Raw genomic sequence first — 27,364 nt, 5'->3', positions numbered from 1 at the left:
GCAGTATTTGATACCACAAATTGTAAGGTCAGGTGACAAACTGGACCCCTGCCTTCCTCCCAGCTGGTTCACACTTCGGCTGCTGCTGTGGTGCAAGGTGCCATACAACATCAACACAAAGTAAACTTGCCGCAAAAAGAGTTTGTAAAAGGAAAACATAAGACACCAAACAGTAGCTCTATGCTACTGGAGACAGTGACTCACAAAGATGAGTTGTGATTGGTGTTATTTTTAGAGTGAATGGAAGGCACATAATTGCTATAAAACCCAAGTTCTGAACAATATGAGAAATATAAGAAATATAAGAAAACCCCACCAAACACATTTCATATTTGCAAAGCAAAACTGGAAAGTCTCTGAAGAGGGTTTGGATGCAGAAGGCTAATTTTAAAAGTCTGTGGATTCCATAAAAACATGTCTTCACATATAAGAATTCTGTATTCTCTGCTTGCCAAAAGAGTATACAGGGCAAAATTTGGTGTTCTGTATTGTGTAAGTCTCATGTATCATGACTGGCTGCTGCTTCTGGCCTTTGATGCTTTATCTCATCAGAAGTTCTCCTTGTAGAAGTTGAAGCTTCTTACCTTTGGAGTTGACTTAGATCTCTTGAGACATGACTAAGCTGAAAAGCGTCAGACCAAGTAAGCTGCCTCAGACAATCAGGCAAAAGGATTTGTACTTTGTAGTTAGCTAAAGGTTGTAGGTGGCTGGAGAGGGAGATGGTGGTAAGGCTAGCAGCACTTTCTGCTTAGTGAACCACGGCACCTTGGCATGGTGTGTGGGAAAATTCATCCAAAACCCCTTAGTTTGGAACTACTCATTCCAAATCTTTGATCTTTGATCTACCTGGTCTCTTGCTTCATCATTTCTATATAACCATAGTGATTATAAAGTGATAGATGATTGGCAGGGTTTTACTATCAATTCACATAGCAGTAATTGTGTGTAGTTGGATCTTTATGTTACATTCACTTTGTTGGCAAAGTCAGCATGCAGAAGTCCTGCCCTCTCCACATGTGCTTAGGCTGTTTCATCCCCGGCTGCTTGTTCTTGTCCCCATGTCACCCCTTCACTTGCATTGACACAACTGTCTGTTAGGACTCTGCTAAAAACATATGTGAACTGGTTTGAATTAAAAATACTTCTCATCTGATTCTATGTCTGGCCTCATGAATAGTTGGGCCTGTATAGCTGAGAGAGGAGGGGAGGCAGTGCAGGGAGGAATGGACAGCTGGGGAAGGACGAAGGGGACCTCCTGGAGCTGCAAGTGCTGCTGAGAGGAAAGTATCAGATGCTGTGTTTGTCAGGTAGTGCTTCTGCCCCTTCAGAGAGGCACAGACCAGACTCAGCTCTCCCAGATCATTAATTTTAATGGCACTCTGTAGAGCAGGTCCATGACAGGACTTGTTCAGGACAAAATAGTGCTGAACAATGTTAGGTTTTCCTACTTTTTTTTGTTCTCTGTTTGTTGTTTTCACTTTAGGATCAAACCAAGAAAATAGTTACCAACTGTGTGTATTTTCAAATTCATACAGAATTTCTGAGGGATTACAGGAAGTAAGATGCACATTAGATTTAAGATACCCATACTACAGCCTTCTGAGGCAACTAATTAGTGCATGACAAAAGAAATAGTTTGAACAGGAGCCCTCAAATAAGATGTGAGCACACATATCCTAGGACAACCATTAATCATGTGCACGAAGCACTTCTGCTTCTGGTGAGTGTGGAAATTGTCCTTTTAGACTGGGTTATTTTTTCTCTACAGATGAGAGGAGCATGTTATAACATCAGGCACATGTTCCCTGAAATTGATATGCCACAAGTAGCTAAATGTGTCAGCTGTGTTGGTATGAACTAGTATGTGACCTCTGGATCAAATGCCAACTTTTCAAAAGGTCTCCTCACTTCCGCTCTCTATTTCAGCAGAAAAGTGAGACACACCAATAGTAGAAGTGCACAGACACCCTCATTTTGAAATGGCAGGTTTATTAAAAATGTTTTCTATCACAAACATTTGGAACATGCAGCAGATTTTATTGTAACTGGAAGAGTCAGTAGATGATCATAGAAAGAGAATAACTGTTACTGTAGATCAACCCCTGAATGATGAGAAAGAAGGGGTCCGTTTCCGCAGCAGAAAACTCCTCACTAAACCCCAATATTACTCAGCATCATCAGGTTCCAGTTTGTGTTCAGTCTGCCCTTAGGATAAAGCGTATGGTTCGGGAGCTTGAGCTTTGGGTTTATACATATTTACAGTGCAACAGCCTACAGATTACAGGAGAGGACACATTAGCACCAGTGCTCACATCGCCTCTGCCACTGCATGTGCATGGTACTGACTCTACTAAAGAGTTAGGTTAAAAAAAGGTTAATAAATCTGGCACTTGAAAGGCAAACTCCACTCTGCAATCACCTAGGTATTCTTTGTGTTAGGTATCACACTTGAATGCCTGTCTCTGAAGGCTGCCTGTCAGAATTACCTCGATGTACTTCCTTGCAAAAACGCATGCTTTGCTTCACCTCTGCTTGAAGTGTTATTTGGTAATACATGTAACCCCTTGAGGTCAGGAAATCAGTGTGATTTTTTTCCTGCTGCTCTAAAACTAATCACAAAATCTATCATTGAATGAATATTAGACAAAATTAGTATCATTTGCCATTTTGGTGAAAACTTTTTGCGTAGCAAAAAATCTACATAAAGACAGTGCTCATAATTACTGAGAGTCACAAAAAAAGGCTTTGGTTAGAAAATCAAAAAGGGTGAAATAAAAAAAAACTTTAAAAAAAAGAAGCCAAAGGAGTGTCAAATACTATCTTGGAGTCAAATGAGTGCATAACAGAACAGTAGATGTCCGTTAGTTAATTTTTCAGTATTGAAATCTTCCACCTAAAGAAGCCCATGTCTCTTGCAAGCTGTGTGCCTTTCCTGACGTTCACAGCTGGTCTCCTAGCTCCAGTACAAGCAGGGTGGTGATAATTCCACGTTTTCCTGTTCAAGGCAAAGAGTCCCTCTTCCAGCTGTGAGGTAGAGATTGGGTATCAGGTCACTGGGATATGAGATACCATCGAGTGTAGCAGTTACACATTTGTTTCTAGTTCATTTATTTCAATAGTGCAGTGGTCTTTACTGTTGGATTTCTTAGTGTGATTCTCCACTGGACTTTCTTCTTGCTCCACTTGTACGGGTATGTGATGCTGAAACCCTTTCACTGTTTCTGGTCCACGAGATTCATTCATGGTCTTCACACAGCCATTTCTCTGGTAAGCCACAATCTGATGGATGTTAATAGGCTTAGTTTCACAGATCAATGGCACCTATGTGAAAAGCATTAAGATTTGGAATACTGCCACTGTTTGCTGTACACAACAGGAAAAGAGTTTTTACTTTGAAAGCCTGTGGTCTGCTTTACATTCACCAGGATTATCCAGGGCCTCCATAGACTACCAGGACTTGTTTCTCATATACACTAAAGTGTATTTGCACCATCTGAATAAAGGGAAGGAGTCTTTAAGTATGTAAAAATGCAAATTCTGTCAAATCTCTAATTTAACTTATACCCCCAGTAATAACTGCTTGCATCAGTAAAGTGATCTAAATAGGGTAAATGAAGACTAGAATTTCAGGGTTGAGTTTGAAACATACAGTCTTTCAATGACCAGTATAAGGAGCTTTGGGTAGTGTTTGCTCTTGAGTGCAATTACACAGACCAATATTTGTTGTCTTCTGTATTTCTTCTAACTCAATAAACTAACACCTGTCTTTTCAGTTCACACTTTTTCAAAAGAAATAGGGGATTTTACTGACTGATTCATAAGTTAAATATTGAAGTGTCCTTTAAATCAAACCAGAAGTTCTGATGGGGAAAATAAGACGTAAATACTGGCAGAGAAAAGAGGTGCTCTTGCAGCTGAGAAAATTTGGCCTTTGGATATACATTACTAACTCCACAAATTATGCAGCCAAAATGTATGGCAGACTAATGATATATTTTAATGCAATTATAGAAAACGATGCAAAGAAAAATCTCATCATGGATGACTAACTAATCCCTTAGGAGGGATTTTATATTCTTGAGACATCTCATCTTGAGTTTTGACTGAGTTCTAAATACAGCAATGAAATGTCAGGAGGCCTGTTATGCAGGAACTCAGACTACACTTCTGGCTTTGTGACATATGACACACCTTACCATTGGGTTGTATGTTTAGGTTTTTTCTAGCTGGCTATACGTGTAGCCCATATTTTCAGGCCTAATCCTGTCATCAGCAATTATTGCATGTGTTGATTACCTCAGAGGATAAGGTCTGTCTTTCTATATAAAACTTGAAATAGCAGTAATTTTAAATGCATTTTGCAGGAAGGCATGAGAATGGGATTTACCAGAAAGGCTGTCAGTAAAATGGGACAAGTAATAACAGAAATAAAACTTTGCGTTTAATGCTGTTTTCTTTGTAGAAAACTACAAATGATGCACAGAAATGAAACATGTCTTGGGAAAATGACTCCTGATAAAAAAATCTTTCTGCATAAGCTATTCTGTCTTTGTGGAAGAAAGGTAGTGAGTCTGCCATGAGCTCAAATGGTTGGAGATTAGCACCTCCAAGCATGATGGGCTTATGGAATTAGGAATCTCCCTTGTTAAGGATTTGAAGGAAGAGCATGAGAAGGAGTTCCTGTTACAAAGAAAGGCTGAATGATGCATGCCAAAGAGGAAGGAAAAGAAAGATAGGAGTGGAGAGAGACAGGAGCAGAATACAGAGGTATGTGTGGAGTATGGAATAAGATACAGAGAAAGAAGAAACAAAGATGTAAGGTGGGACTTGTATTAAATGTAAAAGGCATGAAGATGCCTGAGAATTAAGTCTAGAATGGAGCAATGTGCTTGTACTAGTCCAGAAGGGAAATTATTGCAATGGTGGCTTCAGATTATGCATACACAGAGGCTTGAAACACCCAGGGTAGTTGCTTTTGTTGTGAGCTTATTGACGATGCATATACGCACACTCATAGACACCTTTACCTCCCCTACACACAAATACTCAACGACACTTGTAACCCTGCTCAGTTGCTGGTCACATTTTTAGAAGGACAACTTACTGGCCAGTCAGGACTTGGGTACTGAGTGTGAGGCTCATGGTTCCAATATCTCCTGCATTTGCAGGACATTGCAGCTGCTTCTCCTGCTCCCAGCCCCAGTGCACCAAACACAGCTGGCCAGCAAGCTTTGAACTCGAGTGGCGTTTTGCATGACCTCATGGAAAAGGATCCCTCCACCCCATCTGGCTAAGCAACAATTGCCCAATTCTGTCCTCTCTCTGAAACACCTTTTATAAACAAGATGAAACAAATGTGGGAGGCTGAGAGCTCACAGGTTCTCTGCTATAATACAGCACACACTGGCACACCCTGGCTCATGGTGTTGTTACCTCATCACCATCCTTGATGAACTCCTTCCGGCAGATATGGGCCATGATTCCAGCAGCCAGTGCATCTCCCAGGACATTGATCATTGTTCTAAACCTGTCTCTGGAAAACAAAATAGTAAGCATAACTTGTTGGCTCTTTGGGTCCATACCTATGCCTTCATAACTGCAGTAATTATAGCTGAATGCCAGTCTGGCTGTTAGCAATTGTAGTAAGGAGTTTGGCACAGGGCAACCACTAGTTACTGCGCTGTTCAGTTGGGTTTTCCAGCCTAACTAGAGAAGCTATGCCTCACTATACATACATGCTCATTCATTACTAGAAAGGTTTGCATTTATGTCTGAGCTTTTATGTTAAAATCCAGTATTATGACCTCGTTTGGAGACTGGGGCTGCAAATGTCTTAATTAAATAAAAGCAGCGGGCAACCAGTACAATCAGTTATCAAGATCCCAATCTCAGCAACCAAAGTGCTAGTTAAGTTTACTGTATTGGGAGAATGTGTAAAATACGATCGTAATTATTCAGAAGATTGCAAACTATGCTGACCGTACCAATCATGTTTAAATCATGTTTATTTCTGAAAAAAAGCTATGGTTCCTATGTTATCATCTTTTGCAATTTAAATTTTTATGCTTAAGAGTACTTTGTATATATATAGTTTCAATTTTTTGTCATTTATGGGATCATTTATTCCCTGTTTATGCCTTCTACCAACATTCTAAAACATAAATCTATTAAAATACAGACTGTAAATACAAAAAAGTGGCTGTCATAGACAAGTGTCAGTTAAAATTGAGGAGATTTCAAATAGATTATATAGTTGTTAAGTCTGAAATATATTGTGTCTTTTCCAAGAAAAACACACACATCTGAAAACTGGTAACTTAATTTATAAGTGTGGGTTATAAAATGGAGGTTCAGAAATCTCCAGATGTTTGGCTTATTAAAGTCAGTGACGGTCCAATATCAACACTGCCCAGATTTCTCTTCCTGTATCTTAACATAGAAAGAATTGAAATTTTGTGCTGATTTTTTTTTCAGATATTTTAGGCATCTACTCTGTGCAAATGTTTATGTGGTTCCTCACCTAATTAGTATCAAAGTCCCTACACGAAAGATATTATTTATGCATACAGTTACCCAAACTGTACATGCAGTTGCATGTAATGTCAGCAATAATAATCCACAGCTTACACCTACAGGTCATTGTTGACTCCAGGACCCAATCCTCATTTATTTGCTGAATCCATTCTTCTAATTCCTGCTGTTCTGATTTGGGGTTTTGCCTTGAGGAAAATCCCCACAAGACTAGGTTAAGCAGGAAAAAGTACTGCTACAGCACATATTGGTAGATGTTCCTGTTACACATTGACTTTTTTCCTTGGTTGATCATCAACTTTTGATTCTTGGAAAGATATTTTGAGCTGTTAATTTTGGATTGTGCAAAGAGTCAGCTGTGGTAGAGTAGAAGCTGTATAAGCAGAGCTCCGAGTCTGCACTCCCTTTTGGGCTCTGATTAGCATCTCTTCTGAAGACAGAATGTTTCTGAGGAAACTCTTAACAAAATGGATTGCTTGGCATGTTGTCTGACCCGTTCAATTCCATGTTTCCATCTGTAAGGAGCAGTCTGCACTAGACATGAGCTGAACCACACTGCATCACCGACAGTTCTCTACTGAAGCCAACTTGCTGCCAGTAGCATTTCTTTCAGTGCAAACATATTAGTCAGGTAGTGCAGTGGTGTTTGAGCTTTAGATTTTATTATTAATGATGCAAAATTAAAGATGCAAAACTTTTACCTTGGTTTTTAATAAATTAGCTGGGAAATATTTTATTTTCTTCTTTATGTCTCTAGGCACTAGCTAAAGGTATGAAGTTCACATACATGTTATGGCTACCTAAATGAGTTGTAATACCTGCAGTATATTGTAATGGGTATTTCAGTCTTGTGAGATCATCTAACCAGCTTCTTTAAGCATTCTTCATACTCCAGTACTTCCAAAACTAATATTGAAAATATTCATCGTGTCAACCATGTTGACACTTTGCATCTGCAGGCTCTTGAAACCACCAAGTGCCGAAATACAGAAATATACTTTTTGTATGAAAGGTCATCTGTAAAAGACAGAAAATTGGGTCTGTTCCTTGCTTACTTTTTAATAACATCTGGAACTATAGCCTGAGAAGTTTTTAGTCTGTTGGTTTGAGAAGTTTTGTAAGAAAGAAGCAGAATTCACATATAGGCTGGAAGACTTACTGGAAAAACAATGAAATGTTGATGTTGTAAGAGCTGGGCGAAAGCTAAGCAATATAGAGGGGAAAAAGCTTTTGTAACACAGCTTAAAATACTTTGATTTTGTTGTGCTGCTTTAACTATTCAGCTTCAGTGACTAGGATTAAAAGGCTGCTTTATTAAAATCTAAACTGCCATACCCAAGTTTAGGTGCTCACGGCAGACATTATTTATCCTTTACAGAGGATTATTCCCAGTATTCCTAAAATAAAATAGGTCTTAAAATATGCATAAAACACAACACTCATGACTCTTATTAATAATATTGTTACACTGAACAGGAAGGTAAATAATTTCTTCTCACAATTCTTTGTACAGAAAAAAAAATCAGTGGATTAAATTTAAATAAAAATAGGATACATAACAGAATGGACACATTTTTACCCATGGATAAGATAGTTATGGAATGCTAATGAGCTAGGGACCAATATTTTACAATTCATCTTCCTAGACCAATCAAAATTGTTTGATTTATTTACGGACATTTATATAAAAGTTAAGAGTTCAAATAAACTACTCTTTATGAATTTTTGAAGCGGCTCTCCTTCTGGGTGACACAAATCTCTTTTATTCTGTGTTAAGTTTTAGCAGCACGTTGCAAGTGCTGCTACATTCATGTTGACTATCACAACTGTAGTTACATTAGTAGTAGCTATATACAGCACAAACCATTGCTGTACTGTCTTGAGTATTTCAGGCAGAGTGGTATCTGTGTTGCAGGAGTTCTTGCCTGTGTTAGCACTGGTTCATGTATCTTTGCAGAGTGAAGTGTCAGTGGGCTGGTAAGTAGAGTGTAGGCAAAGCATATTTCCCAGGAATGTCAGTCCCTTGTCCTTGTCCAGGGTGCCAGTGTTGCACTCGGCAGACAGTTGTCCTGACATTTGGCCTGACCTTAAAACTTCTCATGAAGGACATCCTCCAACCTGGCTAGATGCAGTCCATTACCTGACTATCCTTCTAGATAAAAATCATTCTTAAGCCTTTCTGTGCTCTAAACTAGCTATTTGAGATAGTTACTTTGGTCTACTTCATCCTCCCTCCTTGTCAATGTGAAGAACAATAGATTGCTGTTCTCTTCAGGACAATGTCATCTGTATCAGAAACTGCTCTAATTTTAGACCAAACAAACTCTGCTTCTTCAGCTTTTCCATGTAGGTCATATTGTCCAAGTCTCATCTAGGCTTTATCTCATTTGCCTGCATCTCTTTTCAAAAGAATGCTCACTTTGGCAGAGTACTTAATCTGAGGCTGCCTTAGCACCATTACTAGTAAAATAATTGTTTCCAATGCCTTTTATGTATATTTGTATTACTATATCCCTGGAGACCATTTGCCTTTTTAGCATTGTTACCCCACTGGAAGCCTCAAAAACTTAATGTTACTTACAGTGCCCAGTCAACAGCAATAATCAACGTGATGTCATCTGTTGGGAGCCCAACCGAAGTCAGAACAATGACCATTGTCACCAGGCCGGCTTGCGGGATGCCTGCAGCACCTATGCTGGCAGCTGTGGCTGTGATACTTTAACAAAGAAAGAAAAGAATAAGGTTTCCCAGTTTACCAGCTCTGCAAGAAATCACACCATGTTTCTACAGGAACGTCCCTAAACTATCATCCGTCTTGAATAAGCCACTGCACAGAATTGTCAGTGTTTTGTGGACAGAAGCCATGCCAGAAAGCAAAGCCAAACTGTCTGCCCAGTGCTAAATTCTCACCCTCTACCTTGCAGCCTTGGTGCTGGTGGGGCAGTTCTGTTATCTCTTAATATCATAAGTGCAGAGAAGCCTGTGGGCTTCTCTGAGTTACGTCAGCTTCTCATGGGTCATGGCACCACACAGCACTTGTGTGCCACCAATCTGCCAGCACTCCGTTGCTTCACCCTTGGCAGCGGAGCTCCCAGCACGCGTCTTTGAGTCATCAGCAGCAGTTCCTCTGCCAGCCTGTGCAGCGCGGCTGGCTGCGGCGGGGGCCTTTAATGTCAATCCACAAAGAGGCTAGGCCAGGGAGAAAGAGGCTGGGCCAAGGGTGAAGTCCTTGCATAGCACATGGCTTTGCATACTTGGATCTAAATATGAACCACGCATGAATGTGACTGTGTCTCCTCAGTTGCTGGAAAGTATTTTTACTTGACCTTCACACCATTTTTTTCAGCCAGGCAAGCAGAAATGAATGGGAGACCAGGGCAAGAGTGGACCTGGCAGGCTTAACTTTTTTTTTCATAATGTTATTTTTAGGGGAGGGATTTAATTCCTTTTTCCAGGAGCAGAAGTGACTGGATATATTCATTTCTGCCCATCTGGCCACTTCCAAGAGCTAGGCCATCCAGCAGAAAGACAAAAACTGAATGTTGACAGTTGTAGGATGACATAAAGCACATACACTGATAATCCACTGCATTCATCAATCCAGAATTTCAGAGCTTTTGGCAAGCAGTTAAGTCTCATCAACCTCCTATGATGGAAAATGAGGGTAACAGTATTCATCCATATGGAAAGTGAGACACAGAGATATCCAGTATCTTGGTCACAGCTGTGCAGTGTACCAATACAGCAGCATCAGTATTTATAACTAGGGACCTACTTTTGCATGTGGTTGTGATGCAGAATGAGGAAGATTTAAAACTACATTTTGAAAAAGCTTGTAAAGCATCCTAGTAACACTGTAATAGGCAGAGTATAGATAGAAAGGAAGGGACAGAAGCTCAGTAGTTGAATAACAGATAAATATAATGAACATTAAAAGGTTCTCAAGTTCGTGCTCTAAACTTGCTGATTAGGACTGCTTCTCCCTCTTAAGTCAGTTCAGGCCACAAAGTCTCATACCTTAATTTGGAACAAAAATAGGAATGTTTAAGAAAGATTGCACAGGCGAGCTCCTGTTCCATTGGCATTTTTAAAATAATGTAGATGCTTCTTCCTATAATATGCTCAATTGATGGGAATAGGATCTGTCTTTTTGTGTTACATAATATGTTGACATAAACTGTCAACCTAGATTTTACAAATTATGAGCAAAGTAGATTGATTATTTTTCTAATGCTTTTCCCCTCTGGCAAAAATATTCTGGCACTTAGAAATACTCGCATTACAAATCTCTGGATACTAAACTATCAAGGCCTGGGACAGGTTTCACTCATAGAAAAGAGTTAGAATTTAGTTTCAGATATTCACGGTACTGATTCCACTGTGACTTCCTATTTAACACCTTCTTTTGTAAGTCAATCTTTTTTCTTTCCTTTCTTGGATTTTTCCAATCTTCTTTAGTATTTTCCTTCTATTTTCTTTACTTCTGTCTGCTTCTTATGCACTAGCAGTTAATATGAGCAGTGAAAATAAATAGGTATAATAGGCTTCTGCTATGAGCGAGTTAAAACTTACCAACTATCCATTTACCATCACCCTCCTTCTTCTTAATTTTTTCAAATCACCAATTTTTAGAATCGTGGAATCGCATGGGTTGGAAGGGACCCCAAGGATCACAGAGTTCCAACCCCTCTACCAGAGGCAGGGCCACCAATCTCCAGGCCTGGAGCTACACAAGGTTGCCCAGGGCCCCTTTCAACCTGGCCTTGAACACCTCCAGGGACGGGGCATCCCCCACCTTTCTGGGCAGTCTGTTCCAGCACCTCACCACTCTCTCTGTAAAAAAAATTCCCCCAAATATCTAATTTAAACCTTCCTTCCTTCAGCTTTAATCCATTCCCCCTTGTCCTGCCATTGTCTATCCTTTTAAAAAGTTGAATCCCCTCCTGTTTCTCTGCTCCCTTCAGGTACTGGAAGGCTGCAATGAGGTCACCCCGCAGCCTTCTCTTCTCTAGGCTGAACAAGCCCAGCTCTCTCAGCCTCTCTTCATAGGGGAGGTGAATGTAATTCAACCTCAAGGTGCATGTAATGTCTGCCCATGTTCTGGGCCATGTTTTAGGACTTCATTCTAAAAACATCCTCAAATTCAAAATCACAAAAGACGAAGTTCTAGACCAGGGTCATTCCCATAATTTTCAGAGAGAAACAGCCTGAAGCAAGAGCTCATATGGGCACAATTTATTTCTTCTGCTTCTAGTCTCACAGATCTTGACAGGAGCCCATTAGCAAATGTCAGCTGTCATCTGGGGTTAGTTTCAGGCCTCTCTTCCTCTTGTCATGCACATGTTGATGTCCAGGAGAACACGGGTAAGGCCCACTAGAGTAAATGGGGCAACGGTGAGGTCACTGGGTGGGTAGGCAAGCAAATCTCAAACATGTTGCACAAGGCTCTATGACAAATGTTTTTCTAATTTGTTCCCTGCTGGAAACCTGCAGGTTTCAGTCCCTGAGGCATTCTTTGGCAGCCACTGGAGGTATTCTGGCAGTAATAGTTCAGCTGGATCTTCTAGTCTTTTGGATCCATTACCAACCTTTCAAGGATGGAGTATGCAGCTATAGCACTCTTTACCCACTGACAGCATGGTTGTTAACGAAGTTTTCTGCTTTAACAAGCAGACTAGAAGACATTTAAAAAATATGAGTGCTATGACACCTTTGTGAAAACCTGATGTGATAGTAATATTTGTCCTCTTTCCCCATTCCCCTACTCCTCCAAGGTTTGACAAAGAGCTTCCTAACACTCAGTATTCCTTGGTATGTGTTGTAGGACTTCTAGTTTTGCAGTTTTCTAACCTCTTCTTATCTAAAAATGCAAACCAGAATTAAAGTTGAAAACAATTCTGACATTTAAAATGGGGTTTTAAACACCAATAATAATAGTAAAATGTTCCAATCCTAGTAAATGATCCATGGGTTGCCTAAAAGTAAAAATCAGACCATTATCCTCAAACAGAAACACATCTCCTGGTGTCCACATGCTGCTATTGAAGCATTCCTGTGAGAAATGGATCCTTCTGTAACAGCAAAGATGAGTTTCATTCTGAACGTTGCTACATACAAGAATAGTGAGAGTTAGACTCAACAAGACAAGCACAGCACAGCATGTGGGGTTCGAGGTTTATACCTTATAGTTATAATCTGCCCGAAGTCCAGCTCGTAGTTGTTCACTTGTGCAATGAAGATAGCAGCCACTGCCTCATAGAGAGCTGTCCCATCCATGTTGATGGTGGCTCCCACAGGCAGCACAAACCTTGCAATTCTCCTGTCCACGTGGTTATTCTCCAACAAGCACTTGAAAGTGATAGGCAGTGTGGCTGAGCTGCAAAACAGCAGAGAGAAGCACACATTGAATTATTTTTCATTTCTGGGGAATAGAACTAATTGTAGGAGGGTAGCAGGGTAAATTTTAGACTAACCATCTGAGTACTGCTTCTCATTCCTTCATCTCCACATGTAACTCATCCTTTGCTTGATGGGGGAATAAAGACAGTTTCATGTATAAACTCTAGGCTTAGTGCAAATTTGCCTTCCTTCCCTGCAGCTACTTCAGTTGTGGAGGGCTACTTGTTTTTAAAGTCAAGTCTTCCCTTTGCCATTTGGCTCTTCTGTAACAACCCCCTATCTAATTTCTTTGTGAGAAAAAAAGAGGAGAAAAAGGTACTTGCAAGTCCTTTTCCACCCTGCCCACGCTTTGATATGCCAGAATTTTAAACCTGAATGTCTTCCTGTTTGGAGGGCAGAGAGCTGAGCTGTAAAATGTGTGAATTTTAACTGACTGATATCATCTGATTTGATTCAGACGTAAGAAACATTGTGAAAAACAATCCCTTAATACTAATAGCATGACCAGCAAACTCTGTATCTGTTTCCACTGTTGTAAATGGAACCTATGACAATGTTTTTGCAAGAATCCAACTTTTAAACTCAGAGTCAGGTGTTTCTTTCATTTGAATTTTGTGCTGTTAGAAGTAGAATTTCTATGGACATAACGATGTTGTTTTTATTGTTTATTAAATATACTAAAGAGGAAAACTGGCAGACTGTAAGTGCAATGATGATGAAAACCATTCAATATATTGAAAGGCTGCAAATTTCCAGGTCACAGATTCTTGTACCTTCCTAGCACAGGCAACTACTGCATACATTCTCACTCAAATTTATGATATTACATCTAAGAAACAGTAGACTGTCTGTCCTAAGTATTACTGTTGAAAGGCTTTCCAGAACTCACTGTTCAGATTTAAAAATATATAAATTATCATCTAGATGCACTCTTTTCAAATTACACTAAATTTGCTTTTATGTGCTTTATGCACTTCTCCTTGCACAGATCACTGCAGCTGTTACAATACATATTGTTAGAAATCACTTTCAGAGTCTTTTCTTCCAAGATTGCTACTGTACATCCCTTTCAGCACCTTTTTCAATCTGAATGAATTTTTCTGCATACAGGTGACAAAAGTTATGTGTAATAACCTAGGAGAGGTTATGTTGTTCAAAACTGGATTATTTTTACTCATAATGTATCATCTGGCACATGCCAGATAACATGTGTCTTATTTAAGGCTTTGGCTGTTGGTGACTTATGGGTGGTAATAAAAAAAAACAAAACCCAAAGGTCCCTACTGTCATTTTTGAGTTTTATTAATATATAATTTTAGTGCCCAAAGAAAAAAACCCAACACATTCTCAAATACATAATTTAATTTGTCTTTCCAGTTAAATTAGGTGAAGGTTGTTTTCCTGAAAGCTGCTTTATCTAGTGGTAAACAGTGGAGCAGGAACATGAAAGCCTGACATGTAACATTTATTTGGAGGAAAAAAATACTCTAAAGAACTGATCTTAATCTCTTAAGTCTTTTAAAAACTGTCTTAAAGCTTTCAGCTAAGAGGAGAAGTATCTTCTCCCAACACTAACTCTAACAATTAAAATACATTTTTAGCATCTTATCACAATTTTGGGATAAAATGTTGCAGCTGCAGAGACTGAGCATAAGCTAAGGCTGGATCAGCCAAGCTCTTACTAGTGTGAGCCACAAAGACAGCTAGTCACTGTGGAAGAACAGCTGTTCAGCCTGCTCTGTTTATCTTATCATTCAAATGCATTTTGATATTTGCTCCAAAAAAATCAACAAACTGATCTCATCTCCCTTTTGCTAAATCTGCCTTTAATTTACACGGTGAAATAGCCAAGATCTCAGTGTTTCATAAGCAGCAAACCCCTTGAAAAACTCGTTTGTCTTCAGAGATGAAAATTGCTTCTTTTGATGGGATGTACCACTGAGAAGACGCTGCTTCAATTCATTAATGATACAGAAAGATGACCTAGAAAAATAAAACTCCCTCTTGCCATTGGAATGAGGAAAGCTAAAATCAAGAGGAATTTTGCCTGTAGGCCAAATACTGAGTTTTCTGTACTATAAGCAAGACCAGGGTCAATGTTGGGGAAAGAAAGCTGCCAAGTCAGAAATTCACAGCTATATGGTCTGAACACCATAGAGCAGGGCAAGGTGTGCAGCGACAGTATGTGTTGTACATGCCTTGCTGATCTAGTAAAGAGGAGCTGTGTACATGGCTGCTGATGCCTGTTGCTGAAGCCAGCTTGTACTGGGGCCAGGGGTTTTGCTTCAGAGGCTGGCTGGCCAGGTGACTGGTGCAGGGACTTGGTGCTATTCATAGGAATTGAGTTCACTGTGTCCTAAATGATGCACCAAAGGAGTAAGATTATCTCTGCTCCTGCCTCTTTAGTAATGTCTGTGCAAACCAAAATATCGCTGTGACTGGGATTTCTGGAGAACCATAGAATTGCAGAACATTAAGGGTTGGAAGGAACCTCTAAAGAAATATAAGGGGACTGAGAATGAGGCACAGAACCTTTTGCTAAAGGGAAATGGGTTGAAATAATGTTCAGATTCAGTCAAATCATTGCCATGAGATATCTGTTTAGGGGTTTTCAGGCTCCCTTGTGTTACATTCTTGGGTTTTGTACATGGTAATGTGTTTGATTCTTGCAGTTTGACTTTTAGCTTAAAAAGAAGTCTTTACACAGGTGTGGAGTACATGGAATAAACATCACAGCACTCATCTGTGGCTTGCTTTCTATCTTTAGATGTAGACATGAACTGACACAGAAACATCTCCAAAAAACATATTAGTATGCTTAAAACCAACTCTTTGTTCTTCTCTAAGACTATCTGAAAATCCAATACCCACATTATGAGTGTTATATAATGCCCCTGTGGCAAGTATTATTTAAACAAATACAGATGTGTTGACTGTCAGGAGAGGCAGCTCTCTGTCCAGCCCCAATTATTTGTGCATGTTCTTTTGGCAACAGCTCAGTTATGTGCACTATCCATTCCTTTCGGTGTAATGAAGGTGAAAAGTTCAGCTATCTCTAGATGAAGCACTGCTATTTGAACAGAAAACTATTAAAAAACATGTTGCCTCTGTGTTGGATTTGCAAAATATACACACTTTTAAGAAGTGGAAAACATATCTAAATCCATCAAACATGTCCAAGTTCCAAATCCATACACTCAAGAGCCCTTTCACAGGAATCCCCTTAATTTTTGTAGTCCCTGATTTTCTGACAATATAGATACTGAATCTGGTAGCAAGTCCTGGTGGTGATTCTTGACAGGTACCAGACATCTGTTCCTAAACTACACCCTGTCTGGGCCTATAAATACAGAATTATTCCTTGCATAGTGGATGGGGAGAGAGAATGCTATCTCAAAGTACTCGATATCCCCAGGAGAGTCAAAGCCAGCACAGGTTTAAGGGAAAGCTCATGTATTCCTCACTGTCAACAGGCGCTCTCACATCAGCTTGGGGTCAGGGAATGGGGCTGGAGAAAAGCTCAGGTAAAGATTGTTCTACCTTGGAGAGACTCAGCAGAGACACCCCTCTCACCAGTTCTGTAGGTTGAGATTTTTGCTTTATAGCTATGACCAATGGCTGCTTAGCTGTCCTTACCACACTGGCTTTTGGGGCTCTTTCCTAGGAGCCAAACTATCCTGATGAGATGCTGAGTTACAAGATGAACCACAGGCAATTTATCTGGTTGAAATTTGCCTAAAAATTAGTGATTGTCATTGCAAAGCCTATGACATGCATGTCTTTTAAAATAGCTAGTTCACATTTGCTAGAGGGTGTACGTGTTCCTTCCTTATGCTTCTACAAGTAATTGGGAGAAAAAAAAATGGTGTAAAAATTCTCAAACCAACTAATGCTGGACCTTCTCCAAGTAGTAATACAACTTGGGCCCTCGTGTATAACAGGGAATCAAACCCCTGAATCCCTTAATAGAACCGGTGTATTTGGTCACTATATAACATACTAACTTTTTGGTTTATTACTGTGATTGATGATACTGGCATTGGAACATTTCTAACCTTGAAATATACTACAAGAAACCTGAACCTAAATATATATTGAACTGCAAAGAGGGCCCTTCATGATTATAAAGTGACTTGAAACTTGCAGACCTAGAGACAGAGTAAGGAAGAATTCCAGACATCCAATGAAGTGATCAGTGAACTGCCTTGGTGGGAATGGGAGATCGCTATTTAAAAAAGCACAGGCCCTGAAAATTGCCAGACCAGTAAAGGACTAGTAAATTGTGTATAAAATCAAAATGCAAAGCTTATGCAAAATAGGGAAAATTAAGAAAAGTAATCTGCTTTTTAAAATGGTAGAAATATATTCTGATCTTCTAAGTCTTAATTAAACCTCCCTTGACAAAGGGAACTGCACTGGTGAAAAGGTTGGTTATTTCTGTTGCTTATTAACAGTGAAGAAGAGAAAAGGCCAAATGCTTCTATAGATGCTAAAGGTAGAACAAGGAATATACTTTTCTCTTTTTCATTTCCTAAAATAGAAAAATTCTGATTAAATTTTTAGAGAAAAAATATCTTTCTAGGAAAAGAGAATGAATGGAAAGCACAGATTAAATTCACTGAGCTGTCAGCAGTAGAGTTCTTCAGAAACAGAATTCTTAGAGGAGCAGGGCAGATAGTCAAGTGTGTCAAATGTGAACCTGATGAGCCTCTTCCAACACTAACAACTTTGAGTGCAAAATTAGCATCTTGTATCTGGGGATGTGACAACAGCTCAAGCTACATTTTTTTTTCTGTTCTAATAAAAAAAGCTTGCCTAAATTATTTAAGCCTAATTAGAGCTAAACCACTACCTAGCACATATTTTTTTCTTGCCTTTGTACTTCACAGTATGGTGCTCTTTATAGGCTGGTTTGGAGCAAAATGTTACATATGAAAATATCTTGTAAAATGAGACATGGTATAAAGCCAATACCTTCCAAATGTATTAAAATAATCATTCCCTCCTCTCCTTTCTTTTCATTCCTATACATTCCTTTTGCTCTGCCTACTCCTGCCCTAACTGCTGAACATATATTCATGAGAGCCATATGCATTTGTCCTTCCTGACCCAAATAACCTCATTAGAACTATAATGAATTTATTCAGGCCAATGGGCTAGGGATAAATGTTTTAGGCTCTTTTCCCAAGTCTAGCACAGGCCTAGTACAACTGAAGTTTTGTCTTTTTCACTGACCCTTAAATCAAAGGGTTTATAAAACAGAAATGATTTCCCTTTTAGCATTAATAGTAATTACTGCATTTTGAAGTAGTGTTTTATAACAAAAATTCCCTCGCCATTAGAATGAGGAACGTTAGTAATCAAGAGGAACTTTCAAACTTCTCAAGCACCAGTTTATCCATATTGGGAGTCATTGTCATAACCAGTTCACAAGCTGTTTCCCACTTTCACTGCAATGTTGTTCAGCTACGGTTAAAACTTATTGTATATCCTCCCTACAATGGGTGCAAAAAATATTATTCCTTGAGCAAAACCACTAAATACTTTCCCAGTGCTGGACAATAGTTTGTAACCTCTTTTAATGTACCAGGAAACAAAAACTAAGATGAGTAGAAAGGGTAAAATGTTTCCATATGACTTAACTAGGAGGTTCTCCACTAACACCAAAAATGACGTCTGGACAAACTGTGTCCCCCTTATGTGTATTGATTTTGTAGAAGCACAATGTTTGTTTTTATGGAAAAATACCCTTATTTCCTTTCTAGTCCTCTATGAAAAAAACATTTTCATCCAGTATTTTAAACCGCGGGAAAACAATGTGACAAACATTATTGTCAAGTGCTTCCCACATATATCTTCCCAATGTTGAGACACACATCTTTTACAAATATACCCATGAATTTGGCACAGGCCATTCTTCAGATACAAATATACTTGGTACACTACAGCTATAGTGTGTTGTTCCCAAGAGAAAGCTAGTATTTTGTTGCAGCTGTCTAGAAACTCTGTAATACCTGGAGGATGTAGCCAAAGCTATGAGCAAGGCTTGAAGAATCCCTCTGATGAAGACAATAGGATTCTTCTTGGTGATGAAGAAGTACATCATTGGCAGAATAAACAGCCCATGCACCACCAGGCCGCAAACCACTGTAATGGCATAGAAACCCAGTTTCTTCCCAATGGCTGAAGGATCATCCATTTCTAAGATCTTACCAGCAATGAGGAACACAATTCCAAATGGAAAATACCTGAGCAAAAAGGAAGACAGTCATTATTAGGAGGTAGCTCACTTCCATCAAAGAGTGTAAGATGGGAAATCCTTGTACTTGCTGTAGCAGTGCAGTAACAGCAGCCTGGCTGGGAGCAGCACAGATGGGTTCTGTGGTTTTATCAGACTAAGCTCCTCTCTCATGCTTGAGGAGTGTGCCCAAATCACTGGGCTAAACAATCTTTCATGTGGGTTATGGTGCTGGTCAGGAGTGACTTTAAAACATTCTGGTTCAGGAGGGAGCTCTGACTTTTTAGTGTAAGGCAGGTAATTTACTGGGGACAGGGGAAATGAACCCCAAGTTGTGCTCATGTGCTTGCGTTCCTGTAGCTGTTCATGGATTTTAGTTGGAAGCTGTTAGGTAAATGCTTATGTTGCCTTTGGGAAACACGGGAGAAATGTCAGTATGCATTAGACAGTCTTGAACTGCCTGGAAGTTTGATTTGGGGCAGATAGGTGGAAAAATACCTTGTTTCTGACCCCCACTCTGGACTGGATGTGGGATAGGTGCTTTATCAAAACTGTTGTGTTTCTGTGCATGGCTAGACACAAAGCCACAGGTGCCAAAAGAGCTATAGAACTGGGGACATCCAGCCATCTTCCCATTGCAAGCTGTACCATCTTCAGGGATTTGCCATTTCCTTCTCATCCTTCCAGAAATTACTGCCCCCTTGGACCCATCCAACCAAGTGATCATTCCCAGACCCAAATCAGTCAGATTCAGAACAGCTGTAAACAAAGGCTGAGTGCTGGTAGCAGGAGCTGATCGTTGTTGTTGGCAGTCACCTACTGTTGTTCTCGTCTTTGGGGTAGGTGGGGTGGCAGGTCTAGCTGGCTCTCAGTGCAATTTAGGATTGTTTTGAAGGCATTTTCTAAGTGACATGGCCAGAGGGTTCATTGAGGGCTTTTCTGCTGACTAAAGACATCCCAAGTGCCGAGTGCAGTGGGTATGTCATCACCACTGTGCTGCTGAGTGCAGAAATAGCCAAGCTAGCAGCAACCATGCTAATGACAGTGCAAGAACCCAGCCCTCTCCTGAGTAAACTAATGCCAGGCTGGTGTGTCTAGTGGAGCAGTGTTGTAAGGGATGGCAGCACCAGTTTCAGCATCTCATCATGCTCCTCCCTTGTGTGGGCTGGATATGTCAGAATCCCTCTTGGCATGCCCAAGGATTGGCATACAGCACACTCTCACCCAGCTATACCATGGTTTGGTATTTGGGAGTGTTATGTAGGGTGCTTCTGTCAAAATGACAGACCAAGCCAAGGACAGAAGGTATGTTTGTATCTTCCTTCAAATGTCAAGGACTTGAAAAGCTAAGGATTGTTCACCCTCATTTAATTCCCTGGAAATAAGTTAATGAAATTTCTGTGCATCCTCTTCTGGTTTGTTTTTTTGTTTGGGGTTTTTTTTTTTTCTCTTTAAAAAAAAAGATACTGATTTTCTTACTAAAACAGTTACTTACCAAACAGCAACTGCCACTATCTTCATGACAGATTCATTTAAACACTGGCAAAAGCTGACTAAAGGAACGCCACTGTTCCCCATTCTTCCCAACATTATACCTGCAAACAAAGGCAGTCAGGTTCAATTTCTCAGGTGCCTTCATGCAAAGCCCCAGTACTCTTCCTCCCTGCTCTAGTTCAAAGTGACGTAAGTGGGTGATAACTGGGAGAATATAGATCTTTGTGCTGTATAGAGATATCTGGTGTCTGAAAATCTCACCTTGCACAGACAAACACAACGAGACCTTTAGGGAGCCAGGCCACAGCTCCATACAGGGCACTCTCCCTTAGTTTGGTGGTTTTTCATTTGCAGTTCCCTCATAGTTTCCCTGTGGCAGTATAGTCTTGTGTGCTCTGTATTTACCCCCCTATTAGCAAGCCTGTTTCTTTAATTACCTGTCATAGAGCCCTGATATGGATTTACCTTCTCTGAGGGATCCATGGAAGACAAACTGAAAAACATTTTTCTAATGAAGGAAGCTATCTTTGCCTGCAGTCTGCCTTACTGCTGTGTACTGTGTACAGCTGGGCAGCATCCGTGAGACACTCCTGCAGCAAAGCCAGTATTGAGGTTTGTTCTGATAAGAGGGAGTTAATATGAGGGGGCATTAATCCTATTTTTAGTAGATATGTGTCTACATAATAACAACCAACCCCCATAATTAGTAAGGCTTTTCAAACTTAGGGGTGATAAGTAAATCTAAGTTCATGTGATGAAATCCAAATTGCTATACAGGGTAATCAGCAGAACAGCAAGCAAAGAAAACCATTTATGTGCACCCAGTGCTCAGACAGGAAAAGAATACAGCCCTGGGATATGTATGTCATCAAACCACATATTCTCCAGACAGTGTTAGTTTACAATAATACATATAAATAATATTCCTATTTTATTCATTTTCTGCCATCCCTCCCTGAAAGGATTACAAGTGATCAAGTTAATTGCTCACTTCAAAAGCTAGCTGCCTTTGAAAGGGGGTTATGATGAAGCAGGGGGCTGTGAGTGGGGTGCGTGCTGCCACTTGCTCTGGATACACAGTGTCCTTGCTTTTAGCAGAAGCCCAGGCTCTGTCCCTCAGAGGCCACAACTGTGTTTGCAGGCTGAGTCTCAGGCAGCACTGCTTCCAGGGCAAACCCCTCCTGGGGCAGGGCGGGAGGCTTTCAGCTGTTTTATCCAGGGATTTCACAATAACAGTGCATTCAAGATGTGGATTTGTAAGCCTGTTAATATTTATATAAGCTGTAACTTTTAGATCAGAAAATAACACTCTTTTATTAAGCGTGTTGCTCATCTTTGGTTAGAGGCCATTAAATACAGTTTGGTTCTGTAACATCACAGAAAGAAATGCTTTCTTTTCATTTTGCAGGAACAACTTAAATACCCTTTTTAAATCACTGTCCTTCCTAAGCATTTGGCTACTGCAGGGACAGACAGGGGAGCAGGCGGGACTGGGGCCTTCTGTCTGCAGCCCTGCTGTACCAAGTTCCCTGTCAATGCAAACATTTTCCTTGTAGAGAATAAATAATGTGTGCTTCTCCAAGGAAAAGAGATCAGATGTTTCAACACTTAGCCAGTTATGATAATTTCTAACAGAAATTCCAGCACACTGTGTGAGCAGAGGTAATACAGCCAGTCACAGCTGAGCCCCGCATCAACGCTTCGCAAGTGCTTTTTTTTGGCCTCACGCTCTGCCTGTCAAATTCTGCCCATTTGAATTGCATGCCTGGCAGAGAAGTCCAGTCAGTCGGGCAGGAGTTATTCCCAGACTGAGATTACTAAGCAATTGCTCCAACTTCAGGAAAAGGAAAAGAGAGTTAGTTCAAGTCTAAATTCTTGTCCCTTTATGCTAATCTGATGTTGTTCAAGGACCTGAAATAAGCTGTTATAAGAACTCATATGCACCCTGATTCCTTTTTCTGTGTCAAAGTGGTGTAAAAAGACCTTCTTACAAATTAGACTCATCAAAAGCCAACAAAAGCATTACAAAGCAACGAGGCAAGATCCAAACCATATCTTCTGTTTCGTTGCTTCCATTCTTTTGAGGGGTGCAGAAAGCAATAAATGCTGGGCTGCGTCCTTTGTTCAAAATGACAGTCTGAAAGAGTCACCAGTAGATGACAAGTTTTGAGGGTTTGGTGTCTCAGGTTTGTTCACAGCTCATACAGTCAGAGCTGACCCAGAAACTGGGGCTATGCTATACACAACAGTACCAGCAGTACATTTTCTCTGTATCGGCCAGGAAGAAAACAGCTCTTAGCTTCCATCTCTTGTTCCCCAGGCCAGTAAGACTTAGGATCATATTAAAAGTTATATATTCAGTTCTGGGAAAACAATTAATGATCTTCTCTACTCAGAAGTATAAAATTGCCCTTGATCCTTATAAGCACATGTAATTAATTAATTTGTATCCAGTACTTTTTGGCTGGAATAGTGTTTGCTGTGACATTGTACTTTGGGAACTGACTATAAAATACTACAAAGCAAACCACAGTCAACTTCCAGCAGTGCTGCATGTGGAAATTCTCTTTCTGGTGAAACTAAAACAGCGAAAGAAATCTGCTAGTTCCAGACTTGATTTTTGACCCCTGGTGCTACTATGAACTGTAATACACCAAATACAGTCAAAGACGCTTTATGGAACTACCTCTGATGCCCAGGTTAATTTCCAAGAAAATATATGAATGAGGAAAGTTTGATCACTGTCTCCTTAAAATCATCATCAGAACTTTATGGTTAACTAGGGAATGTACATTTAAATTCACTCGTCCCAATCCACAAACATAACACACATGGTACTACTGAGTTCCTCCAGCAAGTGCAACTGAATAAATTAGTCAGACAGAAACTCTTAGAGTCCACTGTGATGAGCTATTAGATGGTATATAACTATCAGCATTGCAAGATGATGAAAAAAAAAGCAAGACATTGCAATCAAAAAGAATCACAGAATCACAGAATTGTAGGGGTTGGAAGGGACCTTGAGAGATCATCGGGTCCAAGATCCACAGATTTAAAACTGATAAAGCAATATAACTTTGTAGCTCACTTATTCAAGATATCATAGAGGTTAATTATCTGAATTGCATTCTTACATAGATAAGGGATATATATTCTACATTAATAGTCCAGTAAAATGTGACTAAAGTTGGGCAAGAATAACAGACCTTAGATTCCAGGGATAAAGTCATTTTCTGGCTAGTGGGGGAAACTTTAGCCAAGAGTTGGTTTGGAAGCAGGTTTTTCTTTGTCTGCCAGTTGCAGGGGTGAAGCATCCGGTCATGAGAGCAGGGGGTGTCTCAGCCTGATGGCCACTGAACCAAAAGCAGTGTGGGAAGTTCTCTTTTCCTGTATTACAACACCTGGAGCTCTGGGCATTAGAACTGTACTAACTTCTTGGAATTTGAAAAGAAAGTCTGCTACAGATTTGTTTATCTCAGAATATCTGGAAACTTTCTTTGGGATTTCTGCTACTGGCCAGAAAGTGAAACAGAATATTGGCAGGGTCTGACCTGGTGTAGTAATTCCTACCTCCTCTGAGCACACTGTATTAGTGTTTCTTACAGTCAGGAAAAACTGGTTCATAAATAAAAGCTCAAAATAATTCTGAAAAAACAAGAAGGATGTATGTGCAAGAACAGAAAACAGAACTGTATGAGACAAAAGTCATCAAGGATTTTAAAGATTTATCTTTGAAAGGTTGTGAGGACAGCTTTAGAAGAGTCTTACCCTTTCATCCCCAAAATTTAGATAGAAGCAGTTAAAAAAAGGTGAATCAAGAAACCAAACAACCTAAATCCTATCATTTTCTCTTAAATTATGAACCAAACGTGTCTGAAACCTACCCATTGTGGCAGAGAAGATCACAATCCCTAGGACATTCATGCCATCACTAGTGCCTGGTTCTGACTTGTAAATCACTTCAGGAGGAGGAGTGATATCCAAAGCAAAGTTCTGGATATTGGATCCATTCTCATCCTGGACTCCATATATTATAATGCGACGGGTGGTGCTGTCAGATGATGCTTTGTTAGACTTAATGATGGGAATACTCTTGGTGCGATACTGAAAGAAAACAAAACCATTTTTATTATAATGTCTCAGCAGGAATTAATAGTTTAATGAGATCTCTTAAGTGCTCTGTTTCAACAAGGCTGCATGTTAAAGGGACAAGTATTAGAAGAAGAATGACAGCTCCTGTCCCTATGCTGCTAAAATCTGTAAAAACAGTTGAATTTTTGGAAAACCATAACAGAATCAGAGATTCCTATAATCAGACCCTTGTGCAAACACACCATCTCCTGATAGAGATACTTCCCTGTAAGACCTAATCAGGAATACCTTCCTGGAGGTTCTGAGCACCCTTCTCTTTGCCTAATCAGACGTAATGTTCCCATGAATTATCCTCCCACATGCAAGAAATATAGCCATGCCTCTTGCTACTAGTAACGTTTAGATGAGGTTTCCTGGCCAAATTCCAATCTGAGTAATTAGATTCTTCCCAAATACATAATTTTGTTGCTTTAATTGGACATGGTGTTCTGTTCTTTGTGGTGTTACACTGCACTCTTAAAGAGATTCCTGCTGCTCTGTTACTGCAGTAAGAGAAACCATGCTCAAGGCATACTGGCATAAATTTTTATGCTTCCCTACAGCACCTTTCTCAAGTTCCTCAAAGATGTGGCCTCAGGTGGAGGTGGAGCTGACATACGTGTGCTTTTCTACCCTGTAGTAACACTGCATTTTATGCTTGTTTGTTTTCGCTTCAGATACCAAGGCTAATGAGAAGGGAGTCATTAATTCTTAAATGCTGAGGGTACTAACAGGATCTTAAGTAATAAGCAATATCTGTATATGGACTCTGTTTTATGAAGTTAGATGTTTTATGTGATGCTGCTTCATTTCTGTCATCAGTGGTAAAAGGAATATAGCCACTTACCTGCTTGAATGTGGCCTCAACAAGATTGGCTGGAAACATGTTCCTAAAAATGAACAAATAGAAGAGTAATTTCTATGGAACTGAAAACAACTTGTGTTTACTGTGTCTTGGGTCTCCCATGATAAATCTGTTATTTTCCCTCCTAGAGAGCAAGGGCAGGACAGGTGTAGGAGACAGCTACTGTCTCCCACTCATGCCGTACAGCTGTACCTCACTACGCAAGGCTCAGCAGAGAGACAGTTCCCCAGAATTAAAGTTTTGAGACTTGCTTCTATATGTTTCTTGTTCTGCTACATTTTGTCTTCCCTACTTAGATAACAAGCTATTCAAGACAGAGTCAGTGTTCAAGGATGTAATCCTGAGTCCTCTGTGTACTGTGATTTACTTTGGGACTTCTAAGTACTCTCGTGAGATAATTCAAAAGAACGTCCTGATACACTTTCATCACTAAAATTCTAAATTATCTAGACTTTTCAGTGGTTTGGTCATGAACAGTCTGCTTTCCAAAAGAGGATCTCATTCCTGATTAAAAGAATTGAGATCAAAGCTGCAAAATCTCTGCTAAATTTTACTTTAATGTGGTTCTGAGACTTAGAACAAGAACCTGAAGTGAGGCCAACAGATTAATCTTTGTTCACAGCAGAGCTACAGAGGAAGGCACTGACCATACGATGTGAGATCTGCAGTGAGACTGATAGATTTTTAATTTCAGAAGTGACTCTTGTTTTCATCTTTTCTGACTTTCTGTGTATCTCAGTCCGTAACATTTCAGTCAATAATATCTGGAGCTAATTTATAACTTTAGTTTGAGCTTGGCTACTGCTTTGCAGAAAGACATTCAATCCTAATTTGAAATGGAGAGCACACCCTCTACAGGCTTCAAAGAGGAATCATAGAATAATTGGCCAAAAAAGCTAAAAAGTCATATATTTCTGTGCAGCATTTGGGAATCAAGATTTGTGTGATGATTCTATTGGGATCATTTTCAGAACTAATTTGTTTTCAGCCCAAAGCTTCTGAACCGATGGGCAGAAGACAGTGGCAGCCTATGACCCAGTTATATGCTTTCATATACATAAATTTATGCAAAGAGAAACCCCAGAATTCTCTAACCAAAAGACATTTTATTCAAAGCCCAGCTCAAGCCCCAAGACAGGAAAACACCTAAGAATATGTGAAAAGCCCATTCTCATTCCAAAGAGAATTGCTATTTATAGGAACAGTTAAATGCAGACTGAACCCAGACATTTTCCAGACCAGCTTTCCTTTTTGCAGCAGCAGCAGCATACGCTTTCTGCTAGTCCCAGTGAGAGCCTGCTGTGCAGCACAGGCTTGGAGGAAACTATTTTATTGCTATTTTAAGTGATCATTACGTGACATTATGGTCTCACTTAAAAATTATGAGGTAGAATCTGTTTCAGCAGCATCAAGCATGGAGAGTAATTGCTACAAAGAGATAATTAATTATCCTTTTCAGGGTAAAGAGAGGGAGAATGGTTTCAATTGAAGGGTAGTAGTGCTGTCTAATGATTGAAGCAGAAGATTGAAAGTGAGCGGGTTTTGCTGGTCTGCTGTGTGATAGCAGAGACACCACATCTCAGCATCTTTAGTCGTTTTGGTAAGGGTGTAGCTTTAGGGCACACTAGTATTACACAGAGAAGTTACTACCAGCAAGATAGGACATTGATGTGCAGCACTTCAGTTACTCCTCTTTAGCTTTCCTG

General features: G+C 39.9%; 1 protein-coding gene across 1 annotated transcript in view; it reads right to left on the bottom strand.

Annotated features, from left to right (window-relative positions):
* Window positions 1–3,084: 3,084 nt before the first annotated feature.
* SLC1A7 (solute carrier family 1 member 7) overlaps window positions 3,085–27,364 on the bottom strand; it is a gene marked incomplete at both ends in the record, with an annotated part of 50,042 nt that continues 25,762 nt past the window's right edge. The window contains 8 exons of the mRNA XM_084266084.1: window positions 3,085–3,321; window positions 5,434–5,533; window positions 9,113–9,247; window positions 12,713–12,907; window positions 18,945–19,178; window positions 20,664–20,763; window positions 24,547–24,766; window positions 25,641–25,683. Of these exons, the coding sequence (XP_084122210.1) occupies window positions 3,085–3,321; window positions 5,434–5,533; window positions 9,113–9,247; window positions 12,713–12,907; window positions 18,945–19,178; window positions 20,664–20,763; window positions 24,547–24,766; window positions 25,641–25,683 (1,264 nt within the window). The remainder of the gene's footprint in view (window positions 3,322–5,433; window positions 5,534–9,112; window positions 9,248–12,712; window positions 12,908–18,944; window positions 19,179–20,663; window positions 20,764–24,546; window positions 24,767–25,640; window positions 25,684–27,364) is intronic.

This window comes from Gallinula chloropus (genome assembly GCF_964237585.1).
Source record: "Gallinula chloropus genome assembly, chromosome: 6".
NCBI classification, from domain to species: domain Eukaryota; kingdom Metazoa; phylum Chordata; class Aves; order Gruiformes; family Rallidae; genus Gallinula; species Gallinula chloropus.
This window is presented reverse-complemented; position numbering and strand designations above follow the sequence as displayed.